Below are 20,979 nucleotides of genomic sequence, written 5' to 3' on the forward strand. Positions count from 1 at the left end.
ACTCAGGGAAGAGCATTTGCCATCCATCCGGCTACAGAGAGTCATGGTCACTCTGTCACCTGCGTTGCCACGTAAAGCGGTGTTCCTCGCATCACGATGAACATTACGTTTGGTTATAATTCTAGTGTAGCCAAATTAAGTGCAATATCGTATTTCAAATTATGGGATTTGCGTTGTCATCAATGACCAGGCTGAGGCCATGAACCCACGACACTGAGGACATCAACTTACGACACTTAATCACGGGCAGCTGCCTGGATTCTAACCCAGGATGTCGGCGGTGCCAGCTTAGCGCTCTGACCTCTGAGCCACTCAGACCCCTCACATACAACTCAATTCTAATGGATACATCATTATACCCCTAAAGGTCATGATGCCAGCGGAACAATAATACGCAGGGGTGTTCTAACCTTTATGTGATTATCAGGGTACGATGGTTAGGTATGATTACAGGTGAGAGAGAGAGAGTGTGCTGTGTAGTGTGAGGGACGTTGAAATAACATTTTTATTGGATTGGCCATAATTACTCCAAACATCTTCTTTTCGATAAACTGCAAATAGGATTTTGCTAGAGAAACAACCCCCAATTGTAGACGAACTGCATTTAACATAGAGCAGATGTCCTGCATAAAACGATTACACGGATACAGGGATAAATAAGCAAAGCATTCATAAGTCCCCCTTTAGGCTCAACTACAGTGTCATCACGTACCAAATATACAATCTATTTATGTCTAAAATCCATATACAGTATAACAAGATGTTTGCCTACAACAAATGTATTTTAAATCTAGTCACACAAAAGAACCAGCCATTTGCCTCCGATCAGCACGGTTGGCTACGCATGATGCGACATAATATCAGCACACATTCATACATCGCCGAGAGATAAATGCAACGTCGAATTGATATTTGAGCGTGAGTGAAACCAGGGCTGCATGTTGCTTGGCGAGTACATGTGTTCATAATAGAGGTTTGTTTTGGGTTAGATCGCGTAGATATATAAATGTGTCGTTAAAACCCGCCACCACCCGACACAGCCAACTAGTAAGGGTTGTCACGTAAACAGAACGTGCCAATTTGTCACTCGTACAGCACTAGTGTGTAGTGTATAGTAGTGTATAGTGTAGTGTACTAGTACAGCACACCGGTGTGTTGGAGAGCCAAGCCACAACATTTACAATCTGAGTACGACGTTTCGCCAGTAATTACAACTAGCTTCATCAGGCGACAGCCAGATTTGTGGAGGAGTCCACCTGTTACTAATTGATTGTGTCGGGTGGTAGCGGGTTTTAACGACACGTTTATATATATTTACGCGATCTAATCCCCCAAAAAAACCTAAATTATGGATGATATTGGTCGCGAAAGCCTACGTGCTAAAGTACATGTGTGCTTGGTAGCAGTGGTCTGCGACGACGGGGGGTGGCGGGGTTAAACAGAAGTGAGATCTATGGGAGGTCGGGGTGCCCGCTGGATTCCATGACGAGAAAAAAGCGCACGATGCCGGCTCAAGGACAAATGTTGGGGCCCGTTTAGTCGTGGCCTGGTTTTCATACGAGCCCTTGAAGCTCCTCCAGAGTGGCGCACTGCAAATTCCGTGCCCTCTCGATACCAGAAATCAAACACAGCTGAGTCAAGAAAGCAGGGCCTCACTTGGGTGGACGAGGGCCCTGGACTGGAGAGTGATTGAGGGCAAAAGCAACGTGTGAAACTCTGTAAGAGCTTTTGTGGCTCGACCGTGTTGCTACAAATCACTCTGTTGTTACTTCCCTGATTAATGCAATGTCTGTCTGAAGAAACACTGCTTCCTGTGACCTACCTTTTATTGAAACCAGAAGAGATCAGGACACATGCTTCGTGCAGTCATGGCAGACTGGGCCGGGGGGGGGCGCTGATCCTGTTCAAGTGTCTTAATTTATCACTTTCTATGCTCAAGTTCACTGTAGTTTATTTAGCGGGTTTTTTTCTTAGCGTAAAAATGTAAGCACTGAAAATGTCAGTGTTTAGTGAATACATAAATGAATCACATTTTGAATGAGAGAGAGAGAGAGCACTAGGTGGTGCTACAAACAGATTTTTGCCTGTATTATTGTGGCATATCGCCATACGATCTTTTTTTGGGAAACTGCTGGTCTGACACATGAGAGAGTGTTGTGGCCAGTACCGCATCTCGCCACCTTTGTCTCTCCAGTACTGATGTGTACACACCCCACCAGAGATTAATTTAAGGCTGAGTCAACATAGGGGGAGGTCCAGGACCTGTTCAATATCACTCACCACTGAATATATGAAAAAAATACATTTGACCACAATCACATGCAATTTTCGCAATCAACAAAGACCAATAATGTACGAAAACAACAAGTTAGATTTAGTTTTTATGTTGAGAAAAGTATTTCATCACCATGCTAAACACGCGAGTCTATGACTTTTGGCCAATTCCTTCATTAATCCTCGAGCAACTTTCTGCATTCTCTCGATGCTTCCATTTGAACTTTTCGTTGGCCAGTAACTTGGAGTATGAATGCTTTTGCATTATAATGCTGCTGCTGCTAATGACTCAGAAGCAAATTGTATAGCGACTGAGCAAAAAACTCCCCGCCCATTGTTAAGTATAGTGGAGCGCGTGGATGAGGTTTACATTGAGCCGACTCTTGCTGGATCAATGACACGTCTGCTCGAGTTAGGAAATTGTTTTATAGGATGACTTCTCGTATTAGGAAGCCGTTTTGCAGCTGCCAACTAATTGCCAGTAAGATTACATCCCGCCAGACACCCAGGTTTACACTTTTTCTTTTTAATCCCCAGGCCCAAAATTGCGCCAGAATGTCATTCCTGAATCCTCGGCTCCCAGTGCAGTCGCTATGTTTAATTAGGCAGCTAACGAGTCATTCTGTCACTAAATGATCTCTCCCTGTCTGTCAGGGCCTAAGCCTCACTCTGCGCCATGTGTGGGTTAAATTTCTGATATGAATGCGCCGCATTCATGAGTTGTTGTAAGCTTTCTGCCAGGAAGAAAAAAAACCATTCTCCCTCTTCTGCTTCAGAAATATGAGAATCGTTTAGTTGCTACTGAGGCCACCCTCAAGATTTGAATTAAATACCTGAAACTGTGGGTATGAAAATTAAGGGGGGGGGGGGGTGTTGGAAACAATAATACCGTACAAAATAAAAACCTCTATGTTTTGTAAGAGTGTACAGTTATGAATATTTTAGCATAGAACAGTTTAAAGACTGCTTTATGCTCAAACTTGTATTATATAGAACCAGTTGTTATTAAACAGTCTATAAACTGTGTGGGCATCTATATAATGTATTGTCTTTTAAAATCACTTATTTAACAAAATATATATATTTTTGCATTCTGACCACAAGTACTGTGGTTAATGCAGACAAGGTTCACTTTGGTGTTTTAACATCTTAACACCTGTTTTGTTGCCAGAAAAAAAAGGGAAAACCTATTCTCAAACTATATTCCTTAAGTGTTTTGTTTAATAATTTAGGAAGTCAGTAAATACATTCAAATACCTAGTAGATTAAATATAAATTACAATATTAACTATTTTATTATAGAGCAAAACAACCTCTCATATTTAATATTTTTGGTTTTCATAAATAACATAAGACAAATGTCCAGGAGAGATAACATGTTTTTTCCATTTTATTTGAGATTTTGCAAAAAGAGTCATGTAAATGGCATATGTATTAGAAAAATGCAATAATAACACTCGATATTGCAGTCTTAAAAGATTGATGTTGGCGCTTAGAAACTACTGGCATGGTACTTGGAATTTTGTAATAACACAATGGAGAATATGCTTGTTTTATGCAGTAAATCTGGATCCGTTCGCAGACGACGATGACAGTAGCTCAGCAGCAAATCAGCGTCTCGTTTTCCCAACAATCATACTGTGGGGATACAATTTGACAGCTTAGATAGATGCACCCACTTTAGCAAGCCCCTTTCTTGCCTGCAGGCAGCCGAGCAACAGTTGGGTTCAGTTTGCAACCGTGCGAAGTTGATTCGAAAAACAAAAGAAAATGGCATCTTGACCAAGAATGTGAGTATACACAGGGCCTATGGTGGTCCGCAGTGTTCTTGGCGCGAAGTTGCACATTGTGTAGGGCACCGCTCGCTGGCCGAGTGTCCTAAGATGTGTAAGACGATGCGAGATGGGCGCGGCCATGGGAGGGGGTGGTGGGGGGGGTGGACATTTCGTGCTGTGAAAATAAAAAAAAACATATTAGAAAAAAAGTTGAGGGTAAATTGCAATCTAATTACCTCGCACCGACGCTAATTGACAATTAAAGAATGAAGGCGCTCCAGTGGGCTCCTTAAGCCTGTCTGGCTAATCCATGTCTCTGTTTGCATTAACTTTGCAGAGGATTATGCAGGGGATCGCAGTAAATGCCAAATGTCATTAGGTTCGGCCTGCTTTCAGCCACGATTCCGGCATAATCTGGGGGGCCGACACTCCGGTGCTCGCATCGTGCCGGCCAAGCAATGTGACCCACGTCTAGATTAAACAGCTGATAAAAGATTTAATGAATATCTGCAGACAACTTTTGTCATGGCTTCTCAGGCGTTCTCAGCCCAGATTTATTAGATTCCCCGGTGTTCTTGGGCCTCCTTTCTCGCGAAAGGGCCCTGCTGTGAATGAAATGAAAGCAATTCAGGGTCAACAAAGGCTCATAATCCCGTGCAGTGGTCCTTTAAAAAGCCCTAATTATCTCAGTATTAGTGCAGCGAATGGAGGAATTCCTTTGTCTGTCATGGAACCGGCTATTTCGCCTGCGTTTTCACGCGGTGCGAAATGCGCGAGTGTGAAAAGCGGAGGCAAAAGCACAATGTCTCACAATATGAGCCTTAGGCACTTTCACCATTGAGTGTGATCATTGCTGCTGAATCGATAGTGTTGGGGGGGGGTTAGCTGGTTGTTGTTGTTGTGTTTGTTTATTTATTACTATTATCACTGTTTTTTAACTTTTCAAAGCATTCAATTAATTGAGTACAAGCAAAGGAAAGGAAACGTTAGGATGTGCATGCAAGTGAAAAATGCCAAGATAAACCCTTTTAAGTTTGCAAAAGGTATGTTGCTTCCACTTTATACGTGTCATTGTATGGACATTGTATAACGCCGTGTTTAAGCTGTATTAAAATTGTATTATCGAGAGACTTAAATATATTGCAATCGTTTGTCATATTCAACTCTATGTTTGTATATTGAACTTCTTTTGCAGCATATGTAGCCAAGCGTGCTAATAAGATGTGCGGGGGAAGGACAACAAACTAAACACAAAAAGCAGTTCTTAAGAAATGAGTTTTCAATCTAGATTTAAAGGTACATAGCTCCAGTGGCTTCCTAATATCGGAAGCAAGAGCGTTCCAGACGGCGCATCTGCAAGCGCGTGATGCAGTGACCGCCTTTGTTCGATGGTTAGCCAAAAGCCGTTGCGAGGATGAGCGGAGTTCGCGATGACCGGAGTCTCGGGGAGGATTGTTTCAGGGCGCGTGATGATGGTTTATGCTCCTTGACGACATCAGCAAGGTATTGGGGTTCATCACACACACACTTTGTGTAGAATGCATTCGTTCGGCAACCGGAAGCCAATGCAGCTTCGCGAGCCACCAGACGGAGACGGTCGCATCGTGCAGTGCCCGTCACGACAAGTGCCAATGAATGTTGTACAAGTGTTCAATGTTCGCATATGCAAGGAATACATTTGCTGTAATGTATGTACTGTTTAATTTAAGTTCGGAGAATGTTGTGCCTTCGTGGTGTTTCATTGAATGTGAATGTATAGAGGAATTTGTGCTTCAGATTTCAGACCATCCACACAGAGCCAGGGCTTACGCAGTTTCGCGTAAGTCTCTGTGGGCTTTGTGCGCGTGTGTGTGCGGCGACAATTTTTGTGAAATATTGACAAGAATATAAAAGAGTAAAATTGCAATTGAAATGGAGATGTCCGCTTAACAGATGTCCATATATGGTGCTCATATCCGTATACATTGTGGCATGTGCAGTACGGTGTTATACTTAGGTATTGATTTTTACTTTAACTCATAATTTTAATTTGCGATTCTACCTGCAATGTGCTGTGCACTTCTCCTTGGGGATTTCAGAATATGTTGTATTATCGTTTCAAACGTCCTGACAGAAATAATCATTTATAATAAAATAAAAATATCTAAAATTGGTCTTTTCTGCGATAAATTGTTCGGTGTTCTCTGATAAATTTCAATAACCGGAAAAGCACATTTACGATTTCACACGTGGTCCTTTACTTTCCCGCTTGAGATTAAATAAAACAATTGGGGACACGATTGCTGAAGATATGACCGCTCGATTGCCCATTAGGGGTTAAGAGTAACTTGGGATGCTATCAGTTTCAAAAGGTCAACACAAACATCATTGCCCCACAGGACCAACAGCGACATAAAGTGGGCTAGCATGCCACATAATGTGTGTATAAATATAATATCGTACACATGTATACATGTACGCGGCATACAATTCATGTTTTTGTATACCCATACTGCCGATAGTATATTGTCAATTTAATATTTTATTAAATGCGATATCTTATATTTCCAGACTATTCTATTCTCCTGTATGGAAATATGTTGAGGGGACAAATGCCAACGTTGAGGTCTGCGAGCCACGAGAGGGTTTCATGAGAGAGTTTGTGTAGTTTTACGAATCCTCGTCCCTTGAAGGAGCGCAGACGACAGTGGTTTACTCCGTGGGTCCATCGCTTGGGTTGCAAGGCTGATGATAAACAATACAATTGTTTTTTAATTGTACATTTTCTGGATAGTTTTAATTGTAATAGCTTTTAACGTCGTGTATGCTGTTAAACAAAATAAATGTTTCTGGGAATGTGATAATGGAGGTACGTGATATGGGAGTGCACTGAATATGTGATCATGACAGAAGGATTTTGTTTAGCCTTGTAAACAAAAGCCAACAACAGTATGTCCCAACAACAGTGTAATTAATTGCCAAGTGGCGTTACCATTGCAACATATCTACGATGTTGTGTGGCACGGATGAGTTAAAGATGAATTAAGGTGGGTCTCTAAGTCTGATGGCAACATCACAATGTGATTTGCCGGTCATCCCAATGTGCACTTCCACGCAGTCTGTCGCCACCTAGTGGCCAACACACGTTCAGTCAGTCCAACGGGCACATTTGACAAATAGGACATTTGAAATATGTTCGTCGTATACTGTAGTTTTTTGTTTGTTTGCGCTGTGCGTGTGAAATAAATGCCATAAAATTATAGTAATACTTTCATTGTTTTATCTGCATATTTTAGAGTATTTTATAGTTTGTGTTTAAGATGTCAATGACCAGACCATCCTGAATGCGCTCGCCTGGCCTGGGGTCACATCGCAAAAGCTCCGCACAGTTCCGCCAGGATAGTGTTCAGATTGGCAACCACCGTATACTAACGGGTGTTATGGGCTACGTGGTGGGAAGCAGAGGGCATTGTTGTACTGTACTTCTGTGCTCCTACATCATGAATGATACCTCCCTTAACCAACCTGCACGGAACAGCGTGATAAAGTATGGTCAAATAATACCCATGATGTGGGAAGCTCCTCATCCATGTACATGAAGATGTGTTTTAGAACCTGATTTTTTTTCTACATTGCTGTTAGCTTTTAGGTAAACCGAAGCAGCTGAATTTCAAATAGAATAATTGACCGCAGCTTTCAAAAGAAAAGTGTGACATTATCCACACGTGTCGGCACATTCTGTTTGAAATCAGCGCTTTCCTAAATTCTCAAAATGCTTTTCCATCCTGCGGTGCTGCCATACACTATTCCCGGAATAAAAGCCGAGCCCCCCCCCCCCCAAAGGGGACAACATGTCCAGCTCAGACTCGAACACATTAAACATTTCGGCAGCATCTCCGCAACATATCAATGGGGTTCCAACCACCCAGGCTGGCGGTGCTGTCGACAAAGAAGTCCCGCGCCTGGACACCTGTACTTGTTCAATTCCGCTGAATGGAGTTTCATTCATCGTGCGCATGATGTAAGAAACAGACTTGCTCCTTCGCGCTTTTCTCTCTGTGCATCCGTGCACACTCGACCGGATTAGCGCACTCGGTATCCGGAGTCACGGTGCCGCGTCTGCACGCAGTGGCCTTGTAATCCCAAGTTTTGACTGCGGCTGCAGCCGCGTTGAGCTTTCGCGCACACAGAACACACACAACGTCTCCTTCACATGTCTCTCCCGCACCTCCGGTTAGCACGGTTGGCTACGCACGGTGCAAAAGAAGTTCAACCTACACAACCATAATAAAAACGTGTTATTTTACACAATTCGTGGCTTTCTGGGGCAACGGAACTTCATCCGACATTGATTCAGCCCAAGCAAAACCTGGACTGGCCTCTACGTTTGTAGCGCTCGTTTACTCAGGGAAGCCTCACTGAGTCTCAAGACTCTTTCGGGAATCGGGGGGTCAATGTTTCTGCTGCGTGTAATCCCAATTGAATTAGTTTGCAGCTGATTGTTCAGCACTGGGATGTTTGACCAATACCACAGTTACATTGCAAGTATTTATTTATTTGTAGCTACGAGAGAAAACAGGAAAACACGGAGGAAAACACGAAAACAGGAATACATGGAGGAAACTCATGCAGAGCAGAGAGAGAAACTCCACACGGAGAGGTGCCCAAGTCCATAATTAAACGCAGGCCCTCCTTGCTCTGTGGCGAAAGTGCCACCCCTGCATCTGACCAGTCGTCTTAACAATTAACATGTTTGGTTTTCTCTGTTAATACTGCCCTTGGTTCTTAAGGAGGAAACCCATACAGCTACTTTGTTACTTTGTATGGAGTACGAATGTGAAACAAACAAACCACGCAGATTTTAAACCTACTTACTCTACTGCCTCGTCCAGGCACCCTGTTGGCTTGCACGTGGGCTCCATCTCTCTGTGATACACCAACTCTGACAAATCTCTTTCCACAGTGTGGGACTGCATGTATGCAGTACCTCCAAAGGGTAGCGAGCATGTTGAACGAGAGACGAAGATTCATGTTCGTGTCTTTGAAATCACGCAGAAGTGAAGTGGCCACTTGGAGGCAGCAAAATCAAAGCTCTGCGCTTTGCTGAGCAGCAGTGGCTCTGGCTTCTAAGTGCAGGAAGGAAACGAGTCATGAGTAATTCATTACATTCTGCGCATGTGAGTTTTAACTTCTGGTGAAGAGATGTGTCTGTTCATCATCATCCATGATGCTCCACGGTGGCCAGATGTTAACGACCTCGCCGGGTATACGGGAGGTCGTGGGTGCGATCGCGACGCTGACGCCTGTATATTTGGAGTTTGCGGTGTTTCTCTCCGGGTCCTCCGGTTTTTCCCTCCACATAGGACAAACGTGCATTTAGAGTGATACATTTCCACAGGATAAGCCACTTCGTTGAGCTATCGTTTGCGGCAAGGTCGCTTCTGATAAAGAGCTGTCCAGTATAGCTCAGTGGGCCTTACCTGGTCAAATAAAAAAAACATTGTTTAGTTTTTGTTGTTGTTATTGTCTATCGATTGCTGGATGCAGCTCCCCCGCCCCCTTCACCTTCCCCCTAAGCTGCCTGCACGCTTCACCATCCCCGAGTTGTAATTCTACGACTGCCATCTGCACATGAACCGATTTCTTTGATCCATTTCCTCGGCGGACGTCCTCTCGGATGCGCTCCATTCCTCGGTGCCCATTGCCCGTTACGTTCCTCGAAGTTGCAGACGTTCGGACAAAGTCACGTGCATTCGGGTCGTCTGCGTAAAGAAAGAAAACACACATCTGAGTCAACTTCCTCCTGATTTTCTGTGAACGGTTTCGTATTGAAAACCAGGAGGGCTGTACTGCGTTCTGTTTCATCCCTGGCATGGCTGATAATTTACGGCTGAAAGTTTGTGGAATGAAGTTACGGAACAATTCCTCACTCCCCTGCTTTGGTAAACGACGGTCCAAGCACGTACGACGATCGCGTCATTTTATTGAGATGGTCCCCCCCCCCCAGCCCCGTTATGGCTTGATTCCCCACGTCCCCTCCTGAAAAATAACAATAACTCGGGAATTGTGTGGCGAACCACGCCGGTTTGCTTGACAATAAGCAGCGTTGACATGACGAACCCAGCGGTCTCACGCACAGCTGGCGAACTCTATCTCCTTGCGTGTGCGGTGATAGCCAGAGGCCGGCACGGGAACTGGGCGACATTGAGTGGGTTCCGGCGTTTATAATGATCTCTAATAGCCAGCTACACGATCCGCACGGTTTTCCAGGCACTGCTGCGTCACGTCTCAAGCCGTGGCCAGAAACAGTCACCTTCAAGCGCGGTGCATGGACGCATAGAGACAAAGGTCCCCCGTATAAAATGAACAGACTCCTTGGGGCAAGTGCCCTTAACGAGCACCTATGAAGGCACGACACAAGGGGGTGGTTGGCCAACGCCACGCCGAGTCGATTTTGCCTCCAAAGATTCAAAACTCGTTTCTTTAGAACTCATTTTTGTGTTGAATTTGTTGTCCTTCCCACAAGTTAGCACAATTGGCTACGTACGGTGCAAAATAAGTTCCACATTCATCCGTACGAAGTACTAATTTGAGGCTGAGTCGACCTAAGGGAGGCTCAGATAATCGTCACTGGTGTTGGCCGTGAGCCGGAATGGAACTTGGGTCGCCGGGGGTTCGTAGCGCGAGGCGCTAACCGCTGCACCACCGCTCCCACGCACGTACACTGGCTCAAGCCACACGCGCACCCCTTCCCCTCTTAACCCCTCCAAGGAACACCCCCGACCCCCCCCCCCCCCCCCCCCATGGGAAAGTAATGAATGTGCTTCCTCCACGCAGCATCTTTAGCTCGGGGCCCACTCCATTCATTCATCTCTCGCTCTCTACACACATGGGGCATTAACTCAAGTCCCAACTCAAAATAGCAGCCTGCGTGGGCTCACACAAATTATTCCCACTGTCTGTCCCAGGTATGAGGTGATGGGTTTCTTTTTTTTTCTTCACAGTCTGTTTATGTGAAACATTTTAGATAAAAAAATTTTGAGAGATTTGTGTGCATTTTTTTGGGTGACTTTTCACGTAAGTTGCAACGGCGTTGGTTGTAGCCACAGTATACAGACACGCTTCAGTGACCCGCAGCGACCAGCGCAGTGAAGTATGGTCAAAATAAGCCTCATGACCTCGACAGGCCTGGGGAGGGTCTCATCTAGCAGTGGATTGACGATTGTGCTGTGTATGCTTGTCCATTGGTTTTTAGTAAACACCTTGACTGCCCCTCAAACACATATTAATACTCTTCCTACTTAACGCTACATTACGATTGTGGGTGTACAATGAAGAGCTTACATTTTGCATTGTGCCGCACAATTTATCTCTCAAGTGCCATACACTCTGCAAAGTCACTAAACAATGCGCAGCGCAACACCGATGTAAATTTTTATCCAGAATAACCCACTACGTGCGTACCTACTGTATCGATTACATATTGCTTAAGCCAGGCGTAATCAACCGACGGTAATCACAAGACCGAATTGTAGACCAATTTGTGCTTTCACCGCGAATCATTTGAGCCACACCTGGTGCAGAGAATGTGAGAAACTCGTGTTGAAGCGCCCCAGACTTGGTTTGTAGTTCAGCGTCGGCCCCGAGGGGCAAGAACTCCGCAGGCCGGAGCCGTCTCGGGTAAAGCCAGGACACGCGGTCCACCCAATTGCCGAACTCTCGCTGTAAAATGCTGCCCTGCGCCTGCGATCCAAACATTGTGATCGCTATTGCAGCCTGCAAGGTGTTTCTGATGTTTTATTGCCAACATACGAGAGGGCATAAACTCTGTCCACTGGGGTCCTTTAGTCTTCCCAGCAACATTTTCAGAAGTCTAAGGCGCTGGACTTTAAAGAAAAGCAGATGCAATGATTTGGTCTAACCGCGTACATTTTGGTTTCCTGAGCATTTTATTGATTTGGAAAACATCCAAGTCATTCTCAATGTAATTATTTACTGATGTTATTTTTTTTAGATGTTTTATAAACTATCATGTTACTCTCGTACTATTTGACGTTCGTTCTTGGAAGATTGATTGTATCTGCGAGCAGATGGGACACTGATTGCTTCAAGGATTAAGGCATTCTGGAAACCACAGAAGGCAATATTGAAAACATTTGGTAACAAAAAAAATATTCACTTACCCCTGCATTTAATATTTTTGTCGAGGTAAAATTAACCCTTGTACATCAAATAAGGAATGCCATTTATCACCCATGTCCTTTACTAAAAGCAAGACACAAATCTCACGTAAAATAACTTACATCAGAACTTGACTATCACCGGAGTCATCTTAGAGCGGTGGTTCTTAATCTTTACTGCAGCCTTGCAACCGCTATGGTTCTTGATCGTAGACAAATTTTGACCTTAAACTTTCGTGACTGCAGAAATTCATATTCTATGTTTTCTTTCGGTAAAGTCAGGTAGATAGAAGAAAAAATTACAATACAATAATAAAAATAAAAAGTGAATAAAAAATAATACAAATATCACGACGTTTCGATCGCAACACAAGCAATCGTTATTTTGTATATCTACGTGACTTTACCGAAAGAACCATAGACTAATCGTAAACAAATTATGTTAATAAATACATTTGGGGTTTTATGAAACAACGCAGTAGTCCTTATGTGCCCTTGCTTAATTTTAGTTTTCAATGATTTACCTTCTAAAAAATCTGGCCATGTCTCGTAGCCCCAGAAGGCATCTTGCTCTCCCAGGGGGTGCTTGCACCCCAGGTTAAGAACCACTGGCTTAGAGCAATGATCTCATCTCTTTTTGAAAAAGTAACACGCTGAACAACCTTAAAAGACATATGTGGTATTACTTCACTCGGGGGTGGACCGGCGGCACAGTGGTTTGCGCAAGAATCTGCCGACCTGATGTTGATTGCCGGGCAATTGCTAACATCAGTGGTGAGTGATGTCTAAACCAGTCCTGTGCCCCCAACCTTCACCCACATACACCGACTGGTGTGGTGGTGAAGTATGGTCAAACGACTGCCACGACTGAAAAGCCAGGGAACGCCTTCATCCAGCAGTGGATTGATAAAGACCTCTAAATACAATAATTTCACAATGACAAACTTTATATATTATATATTTTTATTTCTTTACATATTTTTTATTTTGCATTTCGTCAAAAATGTTACATTTTAACTTGTTAATTGTCACTACATTAGAGCAAAGGTTGTTTTAAAAAGTAAAAAAAAATAAGTTAAAAGCAGGCAACGTGCTTCTGGAACTGGCTGGCTTCAATAGTCAACACTTTAATCACGAGATTTCGAAATTGCTAAATTCTCAAAGAAGGAGTCGAGGTTTACTTAGATGAACATGCATCGCAAGATGAGGACACCCATCAGGTGCAGCAGAAGGGCTGAAGTCCCCAGCAGTCAACCTTTCTGTTCTTGTTCCTTGATACACAGTTCCCGAGCCCAGGCCAGATGTCTCACTTGTCGGTACCACCTGTCAGTTTATTTGACCAATAACAGTGAATTATGTGAAATGAGTGAGTTATCAAATAATTCACTCGTATTAGTCATGTAAATCAATCGGTACTGCTTACGTTTTTAGGCGGTATCAATTTCTGCTCCGGCCCATGGGCTAACAGTACATGCTGAACTTGCAATAAGTGCAAGGCTCACATTGTTTATTTTGTACAAACATGTGCACTTCAGTTTGCTTTCATCCAGAGAAATCCACGTGTTTAAAATTAAGAAGGACCTTTGGAATATGCTTGAAAACGTTCATGCGTTAATATAATGTAACCCCAAACCACAAATTTAAATAAACAAAAATTTAAAATGTATTAAAGCTTCCACGTCGTGGGATTAATAATGCAATCAGTATTTTTTTGTTTGTTTTCATTTAATTTTGCAGTCCCACAATGCCAATGTAAGTGCTCGCAATTACAGGAACGTGAAAGCATTGCACTGCTCTTAACACAGTAAAAAACAGATCCACGCACAGACCAGTCGTGATGTCCATGAGGTTGACACGCAAGTGTGGCAGATAACCTCACGTTAAGGCTGGACATGTAAACACAGTAGCTGCTAAAATAGCATGGAAAGTGTGCGTGAAGCTTACAAACAAGCAACGAATATTCATCTATAAATTACAATGTGTGCATCGTTAGTAATGTCAGATCTATAATACGTATCTTTACTTCGTGTCAGACTTCAACATTATGTTTTAGTAATGTACATACAGTATATACCTTTATTTTTAAATATTTTTTTCATGAACGTAAATGCTTCAATTTTTTTCTTTAACATGTTATTCGCCTGAAGTGTTTAAAAGTTTTGCTCTTTGTCGAGGTAAAGGGCAAATGGAAGACTGCTTAAAAGTCCTTGGGCCGGATCATCATGGCCGTCTCTCTCAGGGAGTAGTTGACCCCTCTCCAATAATGCCACTTGACCCCGTTGATGCGACCTCTGTACTGGCCACCACCGTAGTAGGCTCCGTTGAGGTTGGAGGGGCCGCAAGCATCAAACCACCAACCTGGAACGAGAACACACAACACGCGTCAGCCGGCTGGCTGGACCGAATTACCGACCGGGATTATCCATTCGCGTCAGGCGCAACGTGTTGCCGAGTGCGGGCTCCTTGTTCGACGATTAGCGGGAAAGGGAAATTTTGCACCGATACGTGACGGACAGACTGGTAAAGATTCTAGATTTGAAGCTTTCGTGACTGCAAGGATTCATACTCTTAGGTTTTTTCGATAAAGTCACGTCGGTAAAAAATAAAATTAAAAGTTAATAAAAGTAATAATGGAAATAAAATAAAATAATAAATCACGACGTTTCGGAAGCAACACAAGTCTCCGTCATCAGGTGGGACCGTCACAGCTAAAATTACTGCATCAAGTGAGGAAAATTCCAAAAGACCAGCCCTTAAATACAAGTTAACGGTCCCACCTGATGACGGAGACAGAGACTTGTGTTGCCTCCGAAACGTCGTGATTTATTATTTTATTTTATTTCCATTATTACTTTTATTAACTTTGAATTTTATTTCTTACCTACGTGACTATACCGAAAAAACCTAAGAGTATAGACTACTAAAGCTCTGCTAAGTTTAACAAATGTGGTTACTTTTTCACCCATTATCCACTTCAGCTTTTTTTTTTACTTTCCACTTGCTCTGTTTTTGATTCGCCTTTTTACTTTTCTAGTCCTGTATAATTCCACAGGTACATTTAAAATTAATAAGTGGGAAATTCAAAGCGACATCAGTAGTAGTAAATCTGCAGTTATTATCTATTAATAGTTACATAGCACACATAGTAGAAACATTAACAACAAACCATAATAGCGTTAGGCATATATTGACATTTTCTATCAAATATTTTGTGGAAAGCACCTCAGCTACACATAAATTGGGCATCAGCGTTCTATTGGATGACGTGGCTTCATGACTTGTACTTCCACTTCCTGTTCAGAAGAGTCCAGGGTTGGAACAAGACTCAGCAGGACCCTGTTTGGCCAGAAAACGATGAGCCCTAGAAGGGGCAAAGCTGGTTCTGAGTTTGCATATTTAAGCAAATGCTGCTGACGGACAAAGATAGAGAAGGTCAAGAGGTCCATAAACTTAAACGTATTTTATATATTGACGTGGAGATTTACAACTTAATGTGATCAAATGTATTCTTTGTTTGGTAGGGCTTGATGAAGACGCCTTCCCAGTACTCACCCTGCGGTACTAATTGTGGTGTCCATCAGATGGTGTTCATTTTACTGACCCCTGGAGGGACTACACCCTGACTTGGACTTCAACTGAGACATTCGCAAGTGTTGTCCTCTACCAATTGTGCTACAAGAATCGCTGCGATCTACAGCCCTTTGTCAACACACTGCTTGGTGAAGACCCCCTCAATGCAGAGTTTGACCAAGCGTGACCGCTAAGGGATGCGGGATGGTGCAGTTAGGGATATTTGCTTCACCCATCACTCGCCCACCGATGTTACCAGGGCCAGGAATCAAACGCGGGATGCTGGGTGCATAGCACAGTGCGATAATTACTGCATCGCCGCTCCTGAGCTACACGTTGGTCGTAAATAAGTTGTAAATCAACAAATGTTGTGGTAGAGTGACGATGCAGTGGTTGGCCTACTGGACGATGAACCTGGTGACCTGAGTTGTGTTCCTTGGTGGTTTCCCATCTCACCATTCCACACCAATCAGCACTTTGAAGTATGGGGTCAAACAACCCCCCATGCCCAATACCGCTTGGGGAGGCCGTCATCCGAAGGTGCACTGACAATGGCTGACGACGACAATTACAACACTCCTTATTTTTCGAGGAGTGTCTCATCGAGTCTAAATACCGCGATTAGCGTGGTTGGCTACGTACGGTGGGAAAGAAGTTCAACATACACGCACACACACGCGATCCGAGCGGCCCCGGACCCGCTGCTGTGTTCTTTTTAAAGAGGCTCTTGCGCTCACCTCCACTGCTCATCTGGGAGCACTTGCAAGCGCAGGCGTCGTTGTCCGCGTCTCTGGTGCTGAACTCGGGGTTGCTCATGCCCAGGCTGCTGAATTTGCCGGCCGTGCCCGAGTAGCCTCTCGCGTGCAGCCTGGCGGAGCGGAGGCACGCGTCGAATACGTCACACCAAGGGTACACGTGCAGCCCTCTTTGTCAATCCACTGCTGGATGAGCGAGCGAGAGAGAGAGAGAGCCTCCCCAGTAACGGTGGGACACGTTGGGCCAACGTGACCACTGGGGCCCCCATGCCGTGCGAGTCGTAGATGTTACTCGGTCACACTGAACAACGATTGGTACAGGTCGGCTGAGGGGCCATACATTCAGTAGGTACGCATGGAGGGGGGGGTCTACTGACAATGTACGTACGCATAGGTAACGGGGGGGGGGTGAAGCCTCGATAATAATGCAGCCATCTGGGACTATCTGTTTGCTTAAACACGTTAATATTATTAATCATTGATCGATTAGATATTGGCCGTTCTATAGGATTCGGGGGCGGGGGGTAAAGCGTGCGTACGTACGCAGGTGGGGGGGGGGTGTAAGACGTACGCGTGCGTACAGGTTTTTGCGTATGTACTAAATGGATGGCCCCTAAGACGAGGGGCATTGATATTGTCAGAATAAGTACTGTAAAAATGATGTTTTTTGGAGCACTGCCCTCTGCTGCCCACAACTTAGCACGACAAAATATAACTGCCTGACTCAAGTACCGTGGTCACCCACGCAAGCATTATCCAAGCTCAAACCTGCTTAGCTTCCAAGCTCTCACGAAATCAGGCAACTCTTATACATTCATTGATGGCTTACAGCTTTTGCATTTTTGTAACGGTAATATCGAAATGTATTACTTTAGTGATCGCATCATTCTGTTAATATAAGTTAATTCTTTTGGTGCATGATGGTAATTCATGAACAGGTTTTGCTGTACGCAAAACTGATTTGAGTAAGCACAGACCCCTTAGACACTTCTCACATGTGTATCATTTTTTTACAAAGATAATAGAGAACCACGTACATTGCTCAATTGGAAATGTCAACTACTCATTGCTTACGAATTGCTCAATTTGAATATACATAGCAAGCATTGGCCCCTGGAAAAGAGTCGTGAGACTCAGCGAGGTTTTCCTGAGTAAGCAATCATAAGAATACATATTATTAATAAATAAAAATAAATCAAATGGTCGATTTAGTACATAACCAACTATGACAGCAAACTGGTTTTATAATCGTTATTTTTTTACCATTGAACACGCATACTGTACCATCAAGTTCTAGAAAAGACAATCCATAACCTACACTATCATGCACTGCTTTTATGGACCAGGCAACGGCATTTGATTCAGTGGAAGCTAATGCAGTCGTCCAAGCTCCACATGGAGCAACACCTTATAAAAAAAAAACATAACCATTCATGAAACATGAAGTAATAAAATGTAAGTTAAAAGAGGAGTCAAACCATTATATATTATCTCACCAAGGCTATTCACAGCAGCACTAGCAGTTATATTCCGAAAATCTCACCCAGTCAAGAGCGATGAGCCACATGCAATTATTGATAACGTAACAAAAAAGGCTACAAAGAGTGAAGAGGTTCAAAACGAAAATTTCATCAAAAGAAAAAAGACAACTGGAAAATGGATCAGTGCATGTATAATACCAAGGGGAATCATTGCAGATGGACAAGGATCTAAGTTATGAAATAAAGATGTGAGCTACGTCAGTATGAACTCTTTTGGAAAATGGAAATAGGAATGAAAAACAGCGTACCAGTGCACATAACGAATAACGCTTTCCATCAGTGCGTATTATGTGCCATAACATACGGATTGCAAACCTGGAATGTGAACATGAATTATTATATACACAGTGTGTGTGAATGTATTCTATAAAAAAAAAATGAGAATTCACATGGTCACGTTTCGGATGCCCGTGCCAGGTCTTTGAAGTGAATTGTGTGAGACGCTATCGATTCAGTGACAACTTAACAACATATTCAGAATCTGTATTTACACAGGAGGAGGAGGAATCCGATGAGCTATGAAGTTCTTTGCCACATACGTCCAGCATGGGCGAGTTAGCAAGTTACAACGGCGAACATTACACAAATGGTATTCAAATAAACAATAAAACGAATACTTATTGTTCACTCGGGAATTTTAATGATACAGAAAATGGGTCAAGTGCATCGAACAAAATGCAAACTTTAATTGCAGCAGAGCTACTACATCTCAGCGATGCGAATGGTGAAATGTGTGTTGGCAAATTCGCCTTTGTTTTGTAACAACAAAGGCCCATGGACAGTGAGTTGTATGAATGAGATCATACAACTCGCTGTCCATTTTAATTATTCAACTTGTTCACGTTTTAGTTGGCGGCATTTTGTTAAAAGATCAAAAAATATGCGACGGCTGTAATAGGTGTTTTAAATTACAAATTTACCTCGTTATGCCTATAGTTATGATTTTCATTACATCCATGAATCTCAATGTCATTATATGTTAGGCTGACGGACATGTCATTTTATTTTACACATTTTGTTTGCATGTGTAGTGAGTCATTTCAGAGACACTATTTAGGAGGCAACAACGTTTATTCTACAATTACGTAACACCGTTACCCACGGGACTAAATACACCTATCTCTCACTCTTGTTGCACACGGGACCACGATACACCTATTCCTCTCGTATGCGGGATAACTATAATCGGGTCAGAGCAGCCAGCGTGCTGTCTGACCCACGATGTCGGAGACGTAGACGTAGCACTTGGGTTCCACTTCACCTGCAGACAGCCCCGATATACGATCGGAGCTTCCCTTTTATCCTTCTCGGCGTGGCCTGGCTCCACCCTTGGCCGTGCCTACCTCTGGAATATTCGCGACGGTTCCAGGCGACACCGCACCTGTTCCCTCTCTGGCACCGCCCTGAAGCACGCCCCCTTCGGGAGCCCTCCAGACGTTTCCCAGCTACTCTCCCCGTGTCCCCTCGTTCACCCTTGGCCCACTTTGCTCACCCCGGCCCATCACGTGCCCCACTTGCCCCCCCTACCGCCAGCCGCCCCAACCACACTCCACCAGTGACCGACTCTGTGGCGATTCCTTGCGGCGCTGGCGGAGGCTGTTATCCCCTACTGCAGGGGTCCCCAACCCCCGGGCCGCGGACCGGTACCGGTCCGTGGTCTGTTAGGAACCGGGCCGCACAGCAGCAGGAGGTGAGAGCGGTGAGTCCGCGCGTGGCCCGCCCCCATGATTGTATTATTCACCACTTCCGTCCGCGCCTCTTTCCGCACTGCGCACTTGTCTCAGTCACAGTTTTGGTAAGCCCCCAACAAGCTGCTAACCCCTAGTAGCCACAATGAGTAAAAAACAAACGTCGCTGGAGAACTTCTTTGAAAAGAGGGAAAGACCCAATGATGACCCCCCCCCCCCCCCCCCGGTCCGTGAAAAAATTGTCTTCCACGAAACCGGTCCCTGGTGGCAATAAGATTGTGGACCGCTGCCCAACTGTGTCGGTTGGACTCATCTGGCTTCCTCCTGCGAGCACCCAGTACCATGGCCCGCGTGGCCCACGGAGTGGTCCTGCACGGTGTGTTCGCCTCTGCGCCCGTTTCTGCGGCGCCGCAGTGATCCATTTAACATCACTACACATGTAATAGTGTGCGTATCTGCTGGTTACATCTGAATATGATTTAAACACTTGCTCCGTCATAATATAATCCTCATGTAAGTTTCATTCACACTATAATTTTTTTCCCAAAGAAGTTTTGGCTATACATGCACGAACACCCATGAACAAACACGCATGCACATATTAGCATACTTCCACTTAATCAAATCCTGAATCATAGATGAGCCCTTGTGGAAATACAGAAAATATGAGCTTTTTGTTGTTGTTGGAATTACACTCCAGGCATGATATTTAACATTCATGCGTTATGGTGCTAGATAACCAGATGGGACAACGTTTTAACCCTTTACATGTTAACAACTGCGTTTTGCTATTACTTTGTGTAACCGAGTTAGATTAACGAATAATGTTTCTTGCAGAATTTAAGAAGTATCCTGTAAAATTGAGGCTGTATTGAAAAGCAAGAGAAAAGCCTGCCAAAAACAAGACCCAGTTCATGTCATGCCAAGACTAAGGCTATAGAACCTCACATATAAGGAAAAGAGATGGTAACAAATAGCTTCCAGACCCCAAAACGAGTGTATCTGTCAATGCAAGCTCATCTTCCCAGTCGACACACATATTTTATTAAAATCAACCTCAGCCAGGCCCTCCTAAAAGGAGACCAGAGACAATGCAGATGATTTTTCGGGTAAATACATTTACTGATATTTATGTTTGCGTAATATACGTCCCTCTGTTAATCCACTGCTTGATGAGGGCCTCTCCTCACCGTGTGGACCGTGGGGGTTATTTGACC

General features: G+C 43.9%; 1 protein-coding gene across 1 annotated transcript in view; it reads right to left on the minus strand.

Moving 5' to 3' along the window:
* Nucleotides 1-13,163: 13,163 nt before the first annotated feature.
* LOC133349274 (angiopoietin-2-like) overlaps nt 13,164-20,979 on the minus strand; it is a 44,211-nt gene continuing 36,395 nt past the window's right edge. Inside the window, exons 8-9 of the mRNA XM_061562635.1 lie at nt 16,516-16,646; nt 13,164-14,566 (exon numbers count right to left, since the gene is read on the minus strand). Of these exons, the coding sequence (XP_061418619.1) occupies nt 14,406-14,566; nt 16,516-16,646 (292 nt within the window). The 3' untranslated portion in view covers nt 13,164-14,405. The remainder of the gene's footprint in view (nt 14,567-16,515; nt 16,647-20,979) is intronic.

Source organism: Lethenteron reissneri, chromosome 29 (genome assembly GCF_015708825.2).
Source record: "Lethenteron reissneri isolate LAM-NWPU_2019-01 chromosome 29, ASM1570882v1, whole genome shotgun sequence".
Classification (NCBI taxonomy): Eukaryota; Metazoa; Chordata; class Hyperoartia; order Petromyzontiformes; family Petromyzontidae; genus Lethenteron; species Lethenteron reissneri.